General features: G+C 39.4%; 1 protein-coding gene across 3 annotated transcripts in view; it reads right to left on the reverse strand.

The window, feature by feature from the left end:
- Nucleotides 1-700: 700 nt before the first annotated feature.
- The window catches only part of scn1laa (sodium channel, voltage-gated, type I-like, alpha), a 215,081-nt gene continuing 196,457 nt past the window's right edge, over nucleotides 701-19,324 (reverse strand). For 2 of the 3 annotated variants that reach the window (XM_074695400.1, XM_074695399.1), the window contains 21 exons: nucleotides 19,052-19,276; nucleotides 18,809-18,872; nucleotides 18,542-18,683; nucleotides 16,208-16,414; nucleotides 15,826-16,095; nucleotides 14,044-14,415; nucleotides 13,610-13,727; nucleotides 13,257-13,495; nucleotides 12,954-13,127; nucleotides 12,501-12,857; nucleotides 11,895-12,371; nucleotides 9,842-9,980; nucleotides 9,596-9,750; nucleotides 9,310-9,483; nucleotides 9,103-9,225; nucleotides 7,149-7,418; nucleotides 6,974-7,030; nucleotides 4,948-5,082; nucleotides 4,556-4,660; nucleotides 4,197-4,467; nucleotides 701-4,114 (listed from right to left, as the gene is read on the reverse strand). In XM_074695400.1, coding sequence (XP_074551501.1) covers nucleotides 2,922-4,114; nucleotides 4,197-4,467; nucleotides 4,556-4,660; nucleotides 4,948-5,082; nucleotides 6,974-7,030; nucleotides 7,149-7,418; nucleotides 9,103-9,225; nucleotides 9,310-9,483; nucleotides 9,596-9,750; nucleotides 9,842-9,980; nucleotides 11,895-12,371; nucleotides 12,501-12,857; nucleotides 12,954-13,127; nucleotides 13,257-13,495; nucleotides 13,610-13,727; nucleotides 14,044-14,415; nucleotides 15,826-16,095; nucleotides 16,208-16,414; nucleotides 18,542-18,683; nucleotides 18,809-18,872; nucleotides 19,052-19,276 — 5,267 coding nt within the window. In that variant the 3' untranslated portion in view covers nucleotides 701-2,921. Of the gene's footprint in view, nucleotides 4,115-4,196; nucleotides 4,468-4,555; nucleotides 4,661-4,947; nucleotides 5,083-6,973; nucleotides 7,031-7,148; nucleotides 7,419-9,102; nucleotides 9,484-9,595; nucleotides 9,751-9,841; nucleotides 9,981-11,894; nucleotides 12,372-12,500; nucleotides 12,858-12,953; nucleotides 13,128-13,256; nucleotides 13,496-13,609; nucleotides 13,728-14,043; nucleotides 14,416-15,825; nucleotides 16,096-16,207; nucleotides 16,415-18,541; nucleotides 18,684-18,808; nucleotides 18,873-19,051; nucleotides 19,277-19,324 lie in introns of all 3 variants that reach the window. The other variant, XM_074695398.1, reaches the window with a different exon arrangement.

The following is a 19,324-nucleotide window of genomic DNA, read 5'->3' on the forward strand; positions in this document are numbered from 1 at the left end:
TTGTGAAGAAGGCAAGGTAGAGCACAGCAACAAGACTTGGACAAGACTTATCAACTCTACCAGTGAGCCACAGCCATTCTGCACCCTGCCCCCCAGGGTCTACAACTGGGAGTGGACCCAAGGGAGGCACAGAAGTAGACTCAGACTCGCTGGAGGAATTATATTGCTCATCTGGGAATCTAACCCATTGCCTTGGAATCCTCCAGGAGAGGATGAAGATTAAGGGGACATCTGGGTGACTAGCTTTGCCTTTTGCCTTTTGTAAGAGGGAAAGGTAAGAAAAAACAGATAGAGCGCTTATATATAAACCAAGATATTCTAAGAAAGTTAGACACTTCATGGGTAACAAGGTAAATAACAGAAGCACATATGAGAATCTCTGGTCCTGATCAATGTGGAAAGCACATCTTCAAACAAAAATGAAAAGTTAAGTCCAATAATGTGGGTAGCTATCCCCTGGAAAATTAACAGGGGATTTAAGGAGCAAATGAAACAGACAGTTTGACCAGAACATAGAAGAGTAAGAGGTCACTGTCACTGAAAATAGTCACAAAGTCGGAAATAAATCAGAAAAACACCCAACATAATCACTCATAAAGTCAATTAAAAAATAAAGATAAAAAATGCTCCTAGTATAGAAACGTCAATGTCTGTGACACCGCCTATGAGAATAAATGAATGTTTTAGGCATACTTCAGGTACAAGTTATCTTTATTCTTTTGGCATTTCAGTGAAATGGGTTATAGCAGTGTCTTGCATGCAGTTTATTTGTACACTACAAGCATTATGCATATGAATAATGGCAGATGTAAAATTCTCTGTAATCAAAACATTCACTCATTATGCACAGTGTATAGCGTTGGTACTGAGCATTTGAGCTACATGCAAAATATCCTTATATGAATGGAATTATACTTTGTGGATTTTGTGACACAGCTGAAAGTGGATGCCATTTGGATCGGACAGACAAAAGTAACACAGCTGCTACTTTAAAAAATAGTAACAGGTGTAGGAAACGGTAAAGGGCACAAGAGATGAGTGATGCCATGTCCTGACATGAGACAATCATCCAGTGTTCGGAGCTATTTTTCATTCATCTTCGATATTTGTTGTGATAGAGACTGAGGTAAATGTAGAGAAAAAAAAAACCCTTCTTCTAAGCACACGAGGATCAAGTACCATTTCCCCGTCACCATGTCCAAATAGAAACATGGTTGATGAAGTAAAGCTTACACATTGCAGTCATATAACATCCCCAGTGTTCAAACTTTGTCTCATGAAGAAAAGTTGCCATCAATATTTACGTTGTCATAGACACTTAAACTCTTAACAACTACAGTCACATATGTCAGATCCCTGTCTCCCTGAATACAGAAGAACATTCAGCAGTATACATTTCATTTTATATTGCATTTCATAAACAATAATTGTTTTTTAAAGCTCACAACCATATCAGAATACTCATCAGGGTTCTTCGCCAATAACAGAAAACAAATAAAACATAAAACCAGGAAAAGCAGATAGAGAGACGACACTTTAGACAGGGACATAGACAGTATAAAAAATTATTTCCTGCTCCAGTAAACTGTAAATTTCAATGGATATGGGAGGTAATGGTAAATTACAGTGTGCAATTACAATGTCCAGCTTCGGTAAAGACTCCTTTTTGTAGTTTTAGTTCTACATAATCAGCCACATTGTAAACTGACTGTATGCTGTGTGTATGATGGACATGGAAAGGGCCTGAGGAAAACAGTACACTCTAACATGCTTAACTTGAAAAAAAACAACAACAACAACAAAAAAAAACATTTAAACAAACAAAAAAAATCATTCATGCATGTCTACATCTCAAGCTAAGTGCAGAAATATCAACACAGTCTCTTTTATTTCTGTCATCCTGTTAGCATGATTTGCTTTAAAGTACTGCTGCTTATCAGGACAAACCCAAAAGTAAAATCATTCAAGAGTAAAAAAAAGTATAAAAATTTAACCAAAGTTTAAACTCTTAAAGAAACAACATAAAACATTTTTTTCCTGAAAGTAAAGACATACAACAGTCAGTGATATAACAATAGTTCAAGACACTGGTTAGCAGGCTAGCTGCAGTTCATCATATTAACATGGTAGCCATCTTCCTCTGATGTTAAGTTTAGGATGTGAAGCTCAAATGCTGTTAAATTTTATGACTATTGTTATTGTTGTATTTCCTGATTGAATAGCAACTCTGAACTGTTTGGGAAGTGAAACTTTGGAACCTAGAGGGAATTTTCTTTAAGCTAACAATGCTACTAAGAGCAGATAACAGCTAATGTAAGGATCCAAAGACCTCCTCACTAACCTTAAAGTAAGCTTAAAGTGTATACTTAACTATACTATGTAGCTCCACCAAATGATTGTGTTAGCATCCAGACAGCTCCTAGGCAGCATTAATATTAGCTAATGGAAGCTAATTGGTTTAAATTTGAAAAAAAAATGACCTAATGTCCCTGTCAAATTCACATTGTTTGTAATGATAACCATGGTTGCACTCCCTACATTTACACAACTAACAACAAGTAAGACACTTTAATAGCATTTTACCTTCTCACTTCCACTTCACATCAGAGAAAAATGTCTGCCATGTAAATATATCAATAGAAGATGTAGCATTAGTTGATGCATCTTTAAGAACTCTTAGCTATCCTAGCAAACAGCTAACAAAGCACCCTGTCTCCTGAACACAGCCAAAAATTGTCCCATATCAGCCTGAAGGAGCTCCCTCTGTTTTAGGCATTGACCTTTAGTCTCAAGGAAGCAGGGCCGGTTTGGCATAGATATCCATACGAGAGAAGGAGTCCAATGGATGTCTTTGTCCCTTTCAAAGGTTGTAAACATTTTACCAGTAATAAAAATGTCCTTAATGCATCTCCAGCATTAACTTAAATATCTTGCTCTCTGACGTCTTTGCCAACAACCTCCTTTTCACTTTTGTCTTTTTCGTATTTATTGTTCCCGTTTGCTGTCACACTGTTACATGCATGTTGAGGCGCTGTTGGAGGGGTCAGGTCACCCTTATTGGTGCCAGAAGTTTTTCTGAGGTTGTCAGAGACAAGATTCTCATCGTCAATTAGTATTTCATCCTTTTGGATGTTATCACTGGATGCGTCAGAGGATTTTCTTTCTGCATTTCTGAGGGCTACATACTGTCTGTACGCTCTCTGGATGACAGTGGCTGATGTGTCTTCATGCTTGCGACGGAGGGTGGTAGTGATGGGTTCGTAAGACACTTTGGAAGGATTGGAGGCCATGAAGCGCTCCTCCATTTGCGCTCTGAGGATGTCCATCTCCCCACCCTCGCCCAGAACACGCTTTGTGAATGCAAACAGGATGTCCAGGCAGTGAATGCGTTCACCACTCACCATAGGTAGATCCATAGACATCAGTTCCAGCTTGTTAGGCTTGGCTATGCGCAATGGTGGCTCCAGCTCATCTGCAAACTCAGCCAACTTCTTGTACTCAATAAACTGTGTGGCCCGAGGATCAAACCTTTCCCAAACCTCATAAAACATCTCAAAATCGTCCTCACTCAGAGGGTCCGCACTCTCCTCAGTTGCCACACCAAAGTTTTCCAGGATGACTGCAATGTACATGTTCACCACAATGAGGAAACAAATGATAATGTAGCTCACAAAAAAAGCAATTCCCACAGCGGGGCTCCCACAGTCTCCTTTGACCGAACTACCAGGATGCTCCATAGTACTGTCACAATCATCCTTTGTGTTGAGAATTGGATCCAGTAAGCCGTTCCAACCAGCTGAGGTGGTGATCTGGAACAAGCAGATCATGCTGTTGCCAAATGTCTCAAAGTTGAAAAGATCATCGATGCCTTGTTCCCTCCTGACGTAAGCAAAGTTTGACATGCCAAAAATGGCATAGATAAACATCACAAGGAAGAGCAAGAGACCAATGTTGAACAAGGCAGGCAGTGACATCATCAAGGCAAACAACAGCGTTCGAATTCCTTTGGCACTTTTGATAAGACGAAGGATTCGGCCAATCCGAGCCAATCGGATGACTCTGAACAAGGTCGGTGAAACGAAATACTCCTCTATTATTTTTGAGAGAAACGTACCTGAGGAAAGGAAGAAAAAAAATATTAAAAACAATATCTAATACATGTATGTATTTTAATAGTGACTCATGACAAGTCATACCGAGGATTGACAGGATGACCACGACCAAGTCGAATATATTCCAACCATTAATGAAAAAGTACTGGCGGAGGGAGATCATCTTCAACAAACATTCTCCAGTGAAGATGATGACGAATACTATATTAATCCACTTGAGAACCTTTTGCTTTGATTTTGACTGTTCAGCGGTTTCCACCATCATAGCCACCATGTTTAACACAATTAGAACCATGATCACAACATCAAATGCCTGTTTTGTGGTCAGGTCAAAGATGTATCCTTGAATTTTGTTCTGAAACAGGTAAGGCAGAAAGATGAAGTTTATTTTAGTGCTGCGATAAAAACTCAGGTAAAATGACACAGAGGTAAAAGTAACTTACTGCTGGTCTTGGAATAGGTTTCTGAGGTTTCTTTGACCCCAGTTTCTTCATGGCATTGTAATATTTCTTCTGTTCTTCAGTCATGAAGATGTCTTGACCTCCTAGGTAAAGAGGGAAAGCCAGAACAGTTAAATTACTGAAAGCTGATGAGAACACACAGTAAAAACTAAGGGCCTGAGTGCTGGGTGTAAAAATGATGATTGCATTCAGTGGGAAATAACAGTCACACCTGTGCTGTAGGCTTTTTGAACCAGGTGTATGATAGGGCCCTTAAAGTTATATCTGAAACTTTATAGTTGTATACATGTGTTTGAAAAATTTCTGTCTTAATATGAAGTCAAAATGTATAAACTGTCAATAAAACCTTTGAATGAACAGCATTTGATACTTATCTTTTTCTTTTGTTGATTGAAGTTGTCTATGATGACACCAATAAAAAGATTGAGGGTGAAGAAGGCTCCAAATATGATGAAAACAACAAAGTACATGTACATTTTCAGGTTGCTCTCATACTCTGGTTGTTCTCCCTATAATAATGCAAGAAACATAGATATCAAAATGTGAAATTCATCTTTCTTTACATTTTTATCTTGGTTACATTTTTATTTTGGTTAATTTGGCAAATTGCGCCAACAGAATAATCCAACACAAGAACAAGATCCTTCACACAGAGGACCACTCCAGTGAAAATAATTCAGTATTTGCATGTAAAAGGCTAAAACTGGCAGAATGGCTTTGATCAGGAACTCCCTGCTCTTCCATTTGTCTAAGTGGAATTTTATTTCATGTACAGTGGAGGAAATAAGTATATGAACCCCTGCTGATTTTGAAAGTTTTCATACTAAGAAATGAATAAAGAGTCTGTGATTTTTATGGCAGCTTTATTTTAACAGTGTTAGAAAGAATATCAGGAAAAATATCAGGAAAATTACATGAAATGAAAAATAAAAATTAATTTGCATTTCATTGAGGGAAATAAGAGTGGAATAAATAAGACCCCCTAGCATAACATGACTTAATACTTTGTGGCAAAACCCTTGTTGGCAAGCACAGCAGTCAGACGTTTCTTGTAGTAGCTTCAGCTCTCTCCATAAATTTTCTAAGGGATTAAGGTCAGGAGACTGGCTAGGCCATTCCATGACCTTGATGTGCTTCTTATGGAGCCACTTCTTTGTTTCCTTGGCTGTATGTTTTGGGTCGTTGTCATGCTGGAAGACCCATTCAAGATCCATTTTCAGTGTCATGGCGGAGGCAAGGAGGTTGTCACTCAAGATTTTGCGATACATGGCCCCGTTCATCTTCCCGTCGATGCGTGAAGTCTACCTGTCCCCTTAGAAGAGAAACACCCCCAAAACATAATGCTTCCACCGCCATGCTTGACAGTGGGGATGGTGTTCTTGGGGTCATATTCAGCATTTCTCTTCCTTCCTCGTCGAATTGAGTTGAGGCCAAAGAGCTCCATTTTGGTCTCATCTGACCACAGCCCCTTCTCCCAGTATCTCTCGGAGTCACTAATATGTTCACTGACAAACTTGAGGCGGGTCTGGATGTGAGCCTTCTTGAGCAGAGGGACCTTGCGAGCACTGCAGAATTTTAAACCATTGCGTCTCAGTGGATTACCAATGGTTTTCTTGGTGAATGTGGTCCCAGCTGCCTTGAGATCATTAACCAGCTCCTCCAGTGTAGTTCTAGGCTGATCTCTAACCTTTCTCATGATCAGTGAGACCCCACAAGGTGATATCTTGCATGGAGCCCCGGGCCTGGGTCGATTGATAGTCATGTTGTACTTCTTCCACTTCTGAATAATAGCACCAACAGTTGTCACCTTCTCATTCAGCTTCTTACTGATGGTTTTGTAGCCCATGCCAGCCTTGTGTAGGTCAACAATTTTGTCCCTGACATCTTTTGACAGCTCTTTGGTCTTGCCCATGGTGGAGATGTTGGAGTGTCTCTGAGTCTGTGGGCAGGTGGCTTTTTATACAGGTGACAATTTGGGACAGGTGTCTCACATGAAGGTAATAACTTCACTGAGATTAGGAGTATGTAGCATTGCTTATGGTTGGTAGGGGATCAAATACTTATTTCCCTCAATGAAATGCAAATAAATTTTCATTTTCATTTCATGTAATTTTCACGATTTTTTTCCTTGATATTCTTTCTAACACTGTTAAAATAAAGCTGCCATAAAAATCAGACACTCTTCATTTATTTCTTAGTATGAAAACTTTCAAAAGCGGAGGTCAAATACTTATTTCCTCCACCGTACATACATGAAAAACAGAGGTTTGGAAGGCAGCAGCGACAGAGACCCACAGGGTACAGATACAGAACAGAATGGGACAATATTTGACACGTGTAAAGTCCAACACAGCGTGAAGCAGAGAGTAGGACTCGAGGGTTGAAAAGCTGTTTGATTACCTTGCTTTTAGAGTCCACTGCAGCATACATGATCTCCATCCAACCCTTGAATGTGGCCTGTACATAAATTAATTTAATATTAAGACACCATTGAATCTTTCTGACATTGCCTCAGTTTTGATCCAAGAAATGGTATGAGAAGTAACAATTCAAGAAATAATTTTCTCATACTTACAACCTGAAGTAGAGCAAGGTAACCAAAGCCAACATTGTCAAAATTGACTTTGACATTCTTCCAGCGACTGTCATTGTACAAACCACAGTCTGACTCGTTTTTCACCAACAATGTGCTGACATGCTCATTTGTTGTGGTATTGACACAACCGTAGAACTTCCCCGCGAATAAATTGACTCCCATGATGCTGAAGATGAGCCAGAAGATGAGACATACCAGCAGCACATTGAAAATGGAGGGAATGGCTCCCAGTAGGGCATTGACAACCACCTGAACACCAACAAAGAAAACACAATCCATCTGTACCCCAGGACGAGACCACTGACTGTCGAATTGATGCAAAACACTGTAGACTGTGGTGATGGTAAGAACAGGAAAACACAAGAGTGAATGTTTGAGAGCCATGAGCTCCACACGGCTATGACTAACACCAAAGCTCAAACACATTGCATGGTTAAGGTGGGACAAGAACTTGGAAAGGAGGTCGGAAAAAACTCAGTTTGTCTATGAGTATGTTTATGGGGTTAGAACTAAATTTAAGAAAATCAGTGAAACAGAACACCTTGTAGAGGCGAGATGACACCCACAAATTTTGCTTACTGTAAACAGAAAAATAAATAAAACATGAAGAAATCATGTCAAAGAACCCAGAAAACAACACAGTCAACTCAAAAATGAAATTAACATGGCACTAAAAATACACATGCAAATTAAGGGAACACACACCGGCTACCATGTGAGGAAGGACAATCATCTTCACAGTGCAGTAAATCTAGACCACCACAACATGAATCAATACAGCTACATTGATTTTTCTAGCAGCTGATGCCCCCCCCCACTGCCATTACGTAAGTCATATAATAGTGTTTTGACTGTACCTCCGTAGCACAATCATTGTAAAGCTTTGAAAAACTTGATTTGTTTTAAAAATTTTCGAATTTTTGGAAAAAAACTTGTCTGTGGTTCCTTGCTTTGAAAGGGCAGATTCACTTATCTGTAGCAATAAGGAGATAGCTAGCTTAGCTTAGCATGAAGACTGGAACAGCTAGTCTGACAATATAAGCAGCTGACAAAACTCAAGAACTGGTGCTTCTAAAGCTTGCGCTTCAACATTTAAGTATTTTAGGGGGAACACCCTTGAGAGGTGTGCAAGGACTTTTTGAGGACTTTATACAGCATGCATTTTTGCCACCCAAGAGGCAACTTAGGTGTGTGTTTTTACCACCTAAAATGGCAGTTTATCACGCTGTAACCAGCCAAGGAGGAAGTTTAGTGTATTTCTTTCACACAATAGGGCAGTTTAGTACATTCTGCCAACCAAGAGGGCACTTTAGCATGCATTTTGGCTCTCAAGAGGGCACTTGGGCCCTAAAGCACATGTTTCTCAACAAGTGAGCCCCCCCCCTTGCACACCACTGCCTCTAAACAATATGACATTTTTTTTCTAGAAAGTTAATGACGTTAAAGAGGCCTGACCAAAAAAAGACACAACTCTTTGTAAAACACAACTCTGTCCCTCCCTGAAATCCTATTGTGCACACTTCAAAGTGAATGATGAGAAGAGTGTGAATTGTCACTGACCTAATGTTAAAGAATGTGAAGAAAATATATTTATAAGGGTGAGACGATAGCTCCCTAAAAGTTAAGCCAAGCTTCTGGCTCCCCCAAAAATTAAAATACAGAAAGCAATGTAATCAACTGTGTTGTTTAACGTGCAAAGCCTGATAGCCTAAAATAACATCTGGAGAAGAGGATCAGGGAAGAAAAGGAATGCTTCATGTACATGCAACATTTTTGGTTAGTATCAGCTTAACAAGTCTAGAAAAGTCTAGAAGTTTTACACCGCTTTGTCAACTGCAGAGTGGCTTTTTTTTTCTTTTTGCTCAGCATAGTATAACAGTACCAGAGAATATTTTGTGATTCACAATGGGTGGGACACTCAAGAAATTCTTACCCTCATGCCTTCAAACCGTGACAAGGCTCTCAGGGGCCTCAGAGCTCGCAGAGTTCTCAAAGACTTGATAGCACCGAGATCAGAGTAGTTCAGGGAGTTTGCCACCAAACTGACCAGTGAGACCTGGAACACAGGAGAGGCCGGTTTAAGACACAGCAGCTTGTCTAAAAGATTTTGAAGTGTTTTTAAGTGTGTTATTGTGCTTACATCAACGATGAGGAAGTCCAACCAGCACCAGGCGTTTGTGAAATACTTGGCAAACCCATACGCTACCCACTTCAGTAACATCTCTAAAATGAAGATGTAGGTGAAGATTTTGTCTGCAAACTCCAACACTACTTTAATGGTCTTCCTCTTTTCAATGTAGACATCTTCAAATGCCTGAATATAAGTAAAAAAAAAATAAATAAAAGTTACTGCCTCAGAGGACACATAAAATACAGTTTGCTAAATGGGCAGAATTCAGAAGACATCTTTCTTTCGACTAACTTACCAGTGCTCCACTGCTGAGCAAAATCATAAAGATGATGAAGCTCTCAAACCAGTTGTGCTCCACTATCCGGAAACAGGTCTTTCTCAGAGTCCACCACATCCTCCACCGCCCCACTTCCACATTTACTTGGCAGCACTTGTACTTTTGCACACAGCCTAGGCAGAAACAGATGTGGCATGGTGATTTCTCCATTTTTACACTGACACTAAGGTAACATTAGGTTGTACTGGTGGTATTGGTGCTGACCTTCAGGAAAGCAAGAGTCAGGCTCCATGGCTTCTTCCAGGTCAATTTCCACTGACTCTCCTCCCTCTCCGCCTGCCATGCCATCCACCGTGCTGCCCTCTGAGGAGCTAAACTGGTCATCGTTGTCAGGATCTATGGGCTTCAGAAGACACAGAACAACCAGGGTCATAAAACACTGAGCAACAAACTTAAAGTACTTAAATGATATGATATTCACCCAATCAGAATCAACTGTGTGGAAATCACTGCAACAAGCCGATTGTTTCATTTGCATTGGATTGTGGTGCATTAAGTAATATTTGTGCAGTAATCTGTGACTTTGGACATACATCTTGTTTTTTTTTAAGTCATCAGAGAACAAATCTTAAGTGATTCATTTTTCCATTTTTCCATGTTATTTTTAAAAATCAAAAGTATTAAAATAGGAATAATATATCTGTATGGATGTAGTGTGTTAAAATTAATATAATTTTGAAGACAGAGTAAACACAAGGCTGTGTGCGAACAAAATCAAGGCAGACATCTGTCTAACATGAGCCTGGTTCTGCCCGAGGTTTCTGCCTGTTGAAGGAAAGTTTGCCCCTCCATTGTAACTTCCTAAATGCTGCAAAGTGTTGTACTCATGGTGGGTCAAGATGAGATAATCTAATCTTGATCTTAATATTGTTTTGAGATAACATTTGTTGTGATTTGGCGGTATATAAATAAAGACTGACTGAATGACTATGTATCCTTTAAAATACAAAGAATATTAAAAAAAAGCAGAAACAGCAAAGATTTGAGGCCTGACAGAGTTGTAGAGTATCAACACAGTCTGTTCTCAAGCTTGTTGTTGAATGGCTTTTTACAGGGTGTGTCTCCTAATAGCTGATAGATGAGAACAGACTGAATGCCTTCCTGGAGAATGCAGGAGCACTCGGCTGCCCTGGGACCAGCTAATGCAGTGCAGGGAATGAAGTAAGCATGTTACTGAGAAATACTGGGGGCACTGGAGTCACTGGGTTGTTGGTTTGTGTTCTTTGTTGGGAAATGCATGGAATTAGAGCATTGTTTTATGTGGGGCGACATTAATTCAGCACTTTTTGGAAATCCCATAAAAAAGGAACAGTTTAAGATGAATTAGCTTTTCCAGGAACTACATAAGGGGAAAAGTTGTGTGAAGTTTAGATAAGAGCTGGTGTTTGCTGTTGTTTGGCTATTTCTGAATAATACTCATCAGCATAGATTTGTAATCCCTTTTCTTCATCAATAGTTTATAAGGTCTTTTAAAGATTATGAGAATTTGGAGAAAACTGCACAAGGACTCAGAGATCAATGCTTGACTAAAAATCCTTGAGATAAAACAAATAACAGAGGGGTTTTCAGGCATTCCCCTACACATATAAAGTTGTTTTTACTAAATCAAAAATAAACCTGATAGCCTAATTCTTATTCCTATAGCTCCAGATCTAGGGCAATATATATGACCTGACTGTGCTTATCCTGAGGATATCAGAAGTAAAATAGGGGGGAATCTTAAGACAAATTTTTGAAAATACTTAGAACTTTTTTGGTACCATTCAGCATTTAATATGTTGTCTTCCCATTATTTCAGTTAAATGCAGAGTTTAAATGATTTGAAAACCGTTGAACTCCGTTTCTATGAACATTTTAAACAGCATCCCAATGTTTCTGGTGTCAGGGTTGTACGTTCCTTTTTCCTATTTGGCACCGTGAGCTTCTCTTTCAACCAGAAGCAAACAGCCCCCATGTGGGGAGGAATTAGCTCTGAAGCACTCAGACATAAATGGTGCATAATGTAATCTACAGGCTGGTATTTTCCTGTCTATATGGCCTCTCCACGTTCAGAGGGTCATGGTTTATTGGCTCCTCTGGGCTAAAGTGACGTCACATGGTCACGTTTCATTGCCATGGATTGTGGACAGAGAACTTCAATGAATCATATCATTTAAGACACAACAGCAACAGATACCGTCACTCAAACCTTCCAAAATCCTTAAATCATTAATATAAGACTGCCAGTGAAACAGCCAATGAAAAAAGAGCAGCTTACCACAGGGCATCCTAGAGCCTCAGATGAGAGGCTGCTGAAGTCCTCAGTGTTAAGGTTTTCAAAGTCCGACTCTCCCACAGCGATTGGAACAGTCACAGTAAGACTGGGGTTGTTGATAAAAGACATCGACTCTTCACTCCAGCTGCTCACTATGTATTTGTCTCCATTTTTGTCCACCCCGGTGACATCTCCATTTCCATTCCTGGCAAATTCCTTGATGGTATGGTTGGGGACCCCATTCGGTCCTAAAGATTTCTGCAGCTCCTCCAGTGATTTGTCATCACCCTTCCCTTTGCTCTTACCCCTGAGACAGAAGCGACTGTACTTACTTCGCAGCACAGACTTGGTGTAGGCGATACCATTTTGAATCCGTCGGATGGCAATCTGCAGATTGTTGTCTCCCTCATCGCCTTCGTTCTGTATAAACTTGTCAGCACTGAATGAACTCAGCAGGAGAGCCAGGAACAGGTTCAGCACCTATAAAATAGAGATATGACTGTTTATGACTGCATTTACCAAAATTAATATTTATAGAATAACAAATGACTTGTTAAAATTATTTGACAAGTTGGACTCGTGAATTGATCATAGGAGATGATAATGTACCACAAGGTTTCCAATGACCATGACCATCATGTACACAGTGATGCACATGGTCGCTCCAGCCACCTCCATACAGTCCCACATGGTCTCTATCCACTCTCCACAAAGCACTCGGAACACAATGAGGAATGAATGGAAGAAGTCATTCATGTGCCAGCGGGGCAGCGTGCAATCCTTAGATATTTTACACACACAGTCCTTGTAGCTCTTTCCAAAGAGTTGCATTCCCACCACAGCAAAGATGAACACGATTATGGCCAGCACCAGAGTCAGGTTGCCCAAAGCCCCCACTGAATTACCAATGATTTTGATAAGGCTGTTGAGAGTGGGCCACGATTTAGCCAGCTTAAATACTCTAAGCTGTAAAAAAAAAAAAGAGAAATTAGTCATTTCCCATGATGCTACATTCATAACACTACATAACGTGTTGGTAATGATATGGATAATAAGACTCACCAATCTAAATGATCTGAGGACAGACATGCCACCCACACCTTCCAAAGAAAGCTCAATTAAGCTTAAACTGACAATGATTGCATCAAAAATATTCCATCCCTCCTGGAAATAATAATATGGGTCCATCGCAATGATCTTGAGGACCATTTCTGCTGTGAAGATCCCGGTAAACACCTTAATTAAAACAACAACAGCAAACATTAACTGACTTTCAGTACTTACAGACAAAAAAAAACACACACACAAAAAAAAAAGAAAAAAAGAAAAGAAAAACCCTTTAAACACTACAGTACATCTTCTCACCAAATTGCCCACATACAGCACTTTAGCAAAGTTTGGATCCATTGGTTGGTACTCCATTGCCATGAACAATGTGTTGAGTGCAATACAGATGGTGATGGCTAGGTCTGCAAATGGATCCATCACTATCAGATGGACGACGCTCTTGATCTTCAGCCATGCTGGACAACATTTCCATATCAGGAAGGTGTGAGCAAAACTGTACCAGCAGGGGGGACACTTCTGCTGCGACTCTTCAAGCTCTGACATTCATGAAACATGGCAAACCAACAACACAGGTGTAAGATGTAATTCTTTTCAAAATATATGTGAGTTAAATAAAGTCTGGTTTGCATGCAAAGGTGCCAAGAACCTACCCTCCACTGTGCTGGTTATGACACTGGCAACACTTTGAGTTCTCTGTCGGGACTCTGGGCCATCCAGGAAGTCCATACACTCTGGATTTGTTCCATCACCCGTGTCGGTGGTGTCAGCCTGAGGATGGACAGCATCGTTACTGATGTGGCTGTGTAAGTTAAACACTTGTTTGGTTTGACAGCAGCCACAGCAAGGATGGGTTTTTACGCAAAACATGAAAACAAAAGCAACTTCTGGAGAAACAGCTGGAAATTACCCTGATACAGCAGGCTGAATGTTAAGAAGCCACTGGGATGGTATAAAATATTTACAGGATGCTAAAGCGAAGCATAAAAGTTGAAATTCAGTCAGCAAAGGACAAAAGAAAAAGAAAAAAGAGAAAACACCAAATGCAAATGAAAAGTGACGTCTAGGCAGGGCACTTCTTTCTTACGTTGTCTACAGTGGAGGCCATATCCACCGTCACTTTGGGCAGAAGGAGCCCAACAGGTGACGATGGGAGTGAGTTCCAACCCACCAGAGATACAACCCCATTACAGTCTATTGAGCTGTGTTTGATTCCATTGTGTTGAAGTAAGAGATGAGACAAGTAGCTGCCCTGGCTCATGCTGCTGCCGCGTTGCTCACGACTGCTTGGGAAAAAGAAAGAGCCCCTCCGACTCAGGTTGTCTTCAAAAATGCTGTTCTCATCATCAGCAAACTCATTTTCTGAGCCATTGTCCTGCGCTTGGCTTCGGAAACTTAAGTTGCTGGTCCTGCTGTTCCGTCTGGATGAGAACAGAGGCCCACGAAAACTCAGGAAAGACTAGGAGAGAAAGAACTTCTTCAGTGAAACCTGAAAGGTATCATGATGAGAAGTAAGGTGACGATGACTGTCATGTTACAAAGCTAATGAAAGCATTGCATAGTGACAGGTTAAGCGTTAAAGATAAATAATGAGAATGTTGATGATGATGTTAAAAAGGCCATGAAAAGTTCAGTGTCAATGCTGAAAATGATGAGGGGAAGACTGATGAGAAATATGATAATTCAGATGATACTGTTGAAGATGGTTATGATCAATAATGCTGATGATAGTGGTAGCAATGATGACGATAAGGATGATATTAATGATGATGTCAATGATAATAATGATAATAATGACAATGACCATAATTACGATAAAAAGGATGATGATGGTGATGATGGTGATGATGAAAATGATAAAGATGATGATGATGATAAGGATGATGGTGATAATGATGATAATGATAATGAAAAAGGTGATGGTGATGGTTAGGATGACCGAGGTGATGATAAGGAGGATGATGATGGTGGTGATGATAATGATGATGATTATGATGGTGATGCTTAAGATAAAAATGATGATGATGATGGTGATGATAATGATGAAGAAGACCATGGTGATTGTAATGGTAATAATGAAGACAATGATGATGGTGACAATAGTGATGATAATAAAGATGATGATGATGAAGATGATGATGGTGATGATGATGATGATGATGATGATGATACTAAAGATAACGATGATGATGAAGATGATGATTAAGATGGTGGTGATGACAATACAAAAGATAACAATGATGATAATGATGATAATGATGATGATGATGATGATGATGATGATGATGATGATGGTGGTGATGATAATACAAAAGATAACAATGATGATAGTGATGATGATGATGATGATGGTGGTGATGATAATACAAAAGATAACGATGATGATAATGATGATGATGATGATGATGGTGGTGATGATGATGAAGTCAATAAAGAAGACCATAGTGATTGTGAGGATAATGCCGGTGACAATGACGATGGTGACAATAGTGATGATGATAAAGATGATGATGGTCATGATTTCTCTTTTGATTATCTGTAAAATAATGGTCATGATCAATAGGAATACAGAAAATAAAAAACTTGGTTTTTGCAATGAGTTGAATTTAATCAAGTTCAGATGTTTTATGTTTAGAAAAAGAAGATAGTGGTAATGATAATGGATACAAATCATCAATTGTATATAAAGGTCTTTGCACTAAGCTGCCTGAACTACACAAGATATAACATAACTAATCAATCTATGGACCTCTGAAAATTTATATATTTTTAGTTATCATATTTTGAATACATTTGGTTCCCTTCTTGTGCAGCTATTCTGTGATCAAGTCAGCAATTAAGTGTACTTTAGTGAAACAATGAACTGAACCTGATGTGCGGCTGAGCATTTCATGTCATAGCTGAGCTTGTTTGCCCCCACAGAGAAGCGGCAGCGAGCTTTCTTTATGCTGTCCTGGGACTCTGATTTTGGGAACTTCTCATCCGCGCCTTTGCCTTCTTCCTCCTTTCTTTTCTTCCGCCTGTTGCGCCTCTCTTTAGCACTTTTGGAGCTGAGCTTTGAGGTGCCAGAGGAGCTCTCGGTGCCTCCGCCTTTGTCATCGACTCCTCCGCTCTCTGCAGCGGCTGCAGATGCTGCTGCCTACACGAGGAAAGACAAGACAAGACAACAGTGAAATAGATTCCTGTCATCCTTTTATTGTTTTAGCTGAGTTTGTGTTGCAGTGACGGTGTAACCCTGAGTTGTCTTGCACCTGAGCATCCTCCTGCTGCTGTTTCAGCTGCGCAATCATAGCCTCAAACTCTCGCTTCTTCTCCTCCTCCTCCTTAAAGGTGGCCTGATTCTGCTCCTCATAGGCCATCGCCACTACAGCCAAGATTAGGTTGACCAGGTAAAAGGAGCCGAGGAAAATCACCAGCACAAAAAAGATCATGTAGGGCTTTCCAGATGCTCTTAACGTCTGGAAGAGAAAACACCAGAAACATGTGCCATGAGCTGAAAATTACGTTTATGATGATAATTATGAGGTTTTTACTACAGCTATGCCAAGCAGCAGAATTTTTATTATAGTTTCATTTTCTTTATTTGTGACCAATAACAACTCAACACATTCTCAGTTAGTAGACCTTTATTTTGAAAGAACTGAATCAATTAACTTAATCATTAAAAGCAATCCAGCAAAGAAATCAAACTCAAATGCAAAACTAGTGTAAACTTATCACATATCACTACCAGGACGCTCCTGCATTCAAGAATTTTTGCGTAGTGCCCAAACAAGTAATACTACCCACCACCAAACAGCAGTGGGAGCTTTGCAGTATTAGTGTTTGCTTTACTCGCTGACATTACAATGATAACCAGGTCCATTCAGCGGACAGCTATTTGCACTGGAAGCCATTCAAGCTGTGTTTACCTGAGTTATGGTGCAACTCATCTTTGTCCCTTTCAAGGTGAAGATGCACCTGCGCTTCATTCAGAGGTCTGTTTGAACATTTCTAATGACAATATTGTAATGTGAGGACGTTTTGTCTTTGTAGAAGCCCTACTTTAACACAGTTTTCCCTGCCTGCCTGAAGATGTATTTACAGAAGCAGATAGTACTAGCAGCATAGTTTTATCAACCTGCCACTAAACCTGTTTTTGTCACAGGGTCACTGAGTCACCTGAGGGCTGAGAAAGACACATTATAATTATGATTTAGGAGGTTTGGTCATTAGCTCTGAAACGACATGGATTTTGTTGTCAAGGAAGTTTTACTCCAGAATTTAACACAATCAATACAAGTCAAGGGTTTAATATCCCTTATAATAAAGTAAACTAGGTAAATAAACAAAAAAAAAAAAAAACATTTCCAGTCTGTTTACAGATTACTCATTATTACACTTTTAACTTACAAAAAAGTTCAAGTTAAAATGTCTAAGTGTTAAAAAAAAAAAAAACTTTCATTAACTGACAGTTACTGGACAGGTTTAACTCCCTTTCCTTAAAAAGTGCATGGTGTAGAAGACCATTTCTTTTTTTCTTTTTTTTTCATAATGTTTTGTCGGGAAATACATTTTCATTAATATTAAATTAAGCATTTTTTACACAAAGTCCTTTTCCAGTCTTTTATATTTACACATATGCAGTATTTTGAGCATCATCTTTTGTTGCTTTTTAAATAAATACCATTGTATATTATTCTCTTAGGGAAGTTGAAGAATGACTGATAGTGGGGTCAGACAAAGTCTGCTCTTAATGGGGTAACAAATTCAATCCACTTATTCAATATAAGATAAAATTTGCCTTATTGAATCCTTAGATTGTAGGTCAACTTGTCCGTTTTAAAGATTTCTATGATTATTTTGAACCACTCGTCACATATAGGTGGTAGAGGATTAGGCCATTGTCTGAGTGATGGATTTTTTGCTAGCTGCCAGGAGGGCCTGCAATAACTTTTTTTTTCGCTCCTCTCTTTTATGGAAACAATATAACCTAGATAAAAACCTTCAAAATTCAGCAGTATCTGACTGTTAAAGAATTTTTTAAGTGTTTCATGAATTTCCTCCCAATACAAATTCAGTTTGGGGCAGCCACAGAAGACATGAAATTGATTTCCCACCCCTGGACCACACTGTCTCCAACATGTTGGACTTAGGTTCTTGTATTTTTCTTGATATGGCGTCTCAAAGTGTCAAATAGTATTTTTCCAGCAATGCTCTTTCCAATTTGCAGAGTTTGTTGAGGAACATTGAAAACTGCAAATTTCTTCTCAAACTTCCACTGAGATCCTTATCCCTGCTTCCCTTTCCCATTTTCCTTTAATGTTCAAAGTGTTTTTGGCGATACATTTCTTGAGCGTTGAACTGTAGTATCAAATTAGTAATTGTTTTCTAAAATAAATTTTCTTTCTGCTGAAATCCTTTGGAAATTAATTTTGTGTATTTTGTTTGATTTTATTATCAGTATTACATTTTAGTCTTTCTACTAGAATGTTTTAGAGCTTGAAGAAAAAAGGTGTTCACTGAAAATGTGCCAAAAAAACACATCAAACATAAAAACCATTTGCTTGAAAAGTTCAAACAGATTTTCTAACTCTGCAGTGTACCTGCTGGTAAAGGTTTTCCCAGTAATCCTGAGTCATCAGTCTGAACAGAGACAGAAAGGCCCAACCAAATGAATCAAAGCTGGTGTAGCCGTAGTCTGGGTTCTTCCCTGCTTGGACACAGATGTACCCATCTGGACACTGCCTGCATCACAGAGAGGATGAGAATTATACCTGCCTCCATCTTTATACAGAAACAGACGTATCATATTAGAATTTAATCCATTCAGTAACTTGTCCAGTCGTCTGGTGGTAGAGTAACAAGCTTACCCAGCTTCACTGCTGTTCCCACAAAGCAGAGGATCTCGTTTTCCTGGAAGGAAATAATGATTTTCTGATGGAGGAAGAAGGACATGGTTTATTATCTGTGCTGATTTGTCAGCAGAGGCTGCAAAGAAGCCAGAGGTAATCTTGTAGTTCAAGACAACAAAATGCAGCTTCAAAACTTTTCTGTCAGACAAAACAAAAACTTTTAACACCTCAAAGTATACAAGGAAAACAGGGGACACTCACCCGCATTTTCTGAATACTCATCCCAGTCGAATGTTGAATTGCCGTCTGTCCCATTTGTTGTGAAAGTAGTATTTTTGATTTCCCTCACACACTTTTGCTTTAAGTGTCCCATAAACAGCTGTAACCCTATAAGGGCAAAGACGCTGAGGCAAAAGACGGTGAGGATCATCACGTCGGCGAGCTTCTTCACTGACTGGAACAACGCACCAACGATTGTCTTCAGGCCTGCCAGATACAGTATCATCTGTTACTCCAAACAGTCATTTAAATAAA

The sequence above is a fragment of the Halichoeres trimaculatus genome, unplaced genomic scaffold (assembly GCF_033239565.1).
Source record: "Halichoeres trimaculatus isolate MK-OKI-2021-1 unplaced genomic scaffold, fHalTri1.1 fHalTri1_scaffold_19, whole genome shotgun sequence".
NCBI classification, from domain to species: domain Eukaryota; kingdom Metazoa; phylum Chordata; class Actinopteri; order Labriformes; family Labridae; genus Halichoeres; species Halichoeres trimaculatus.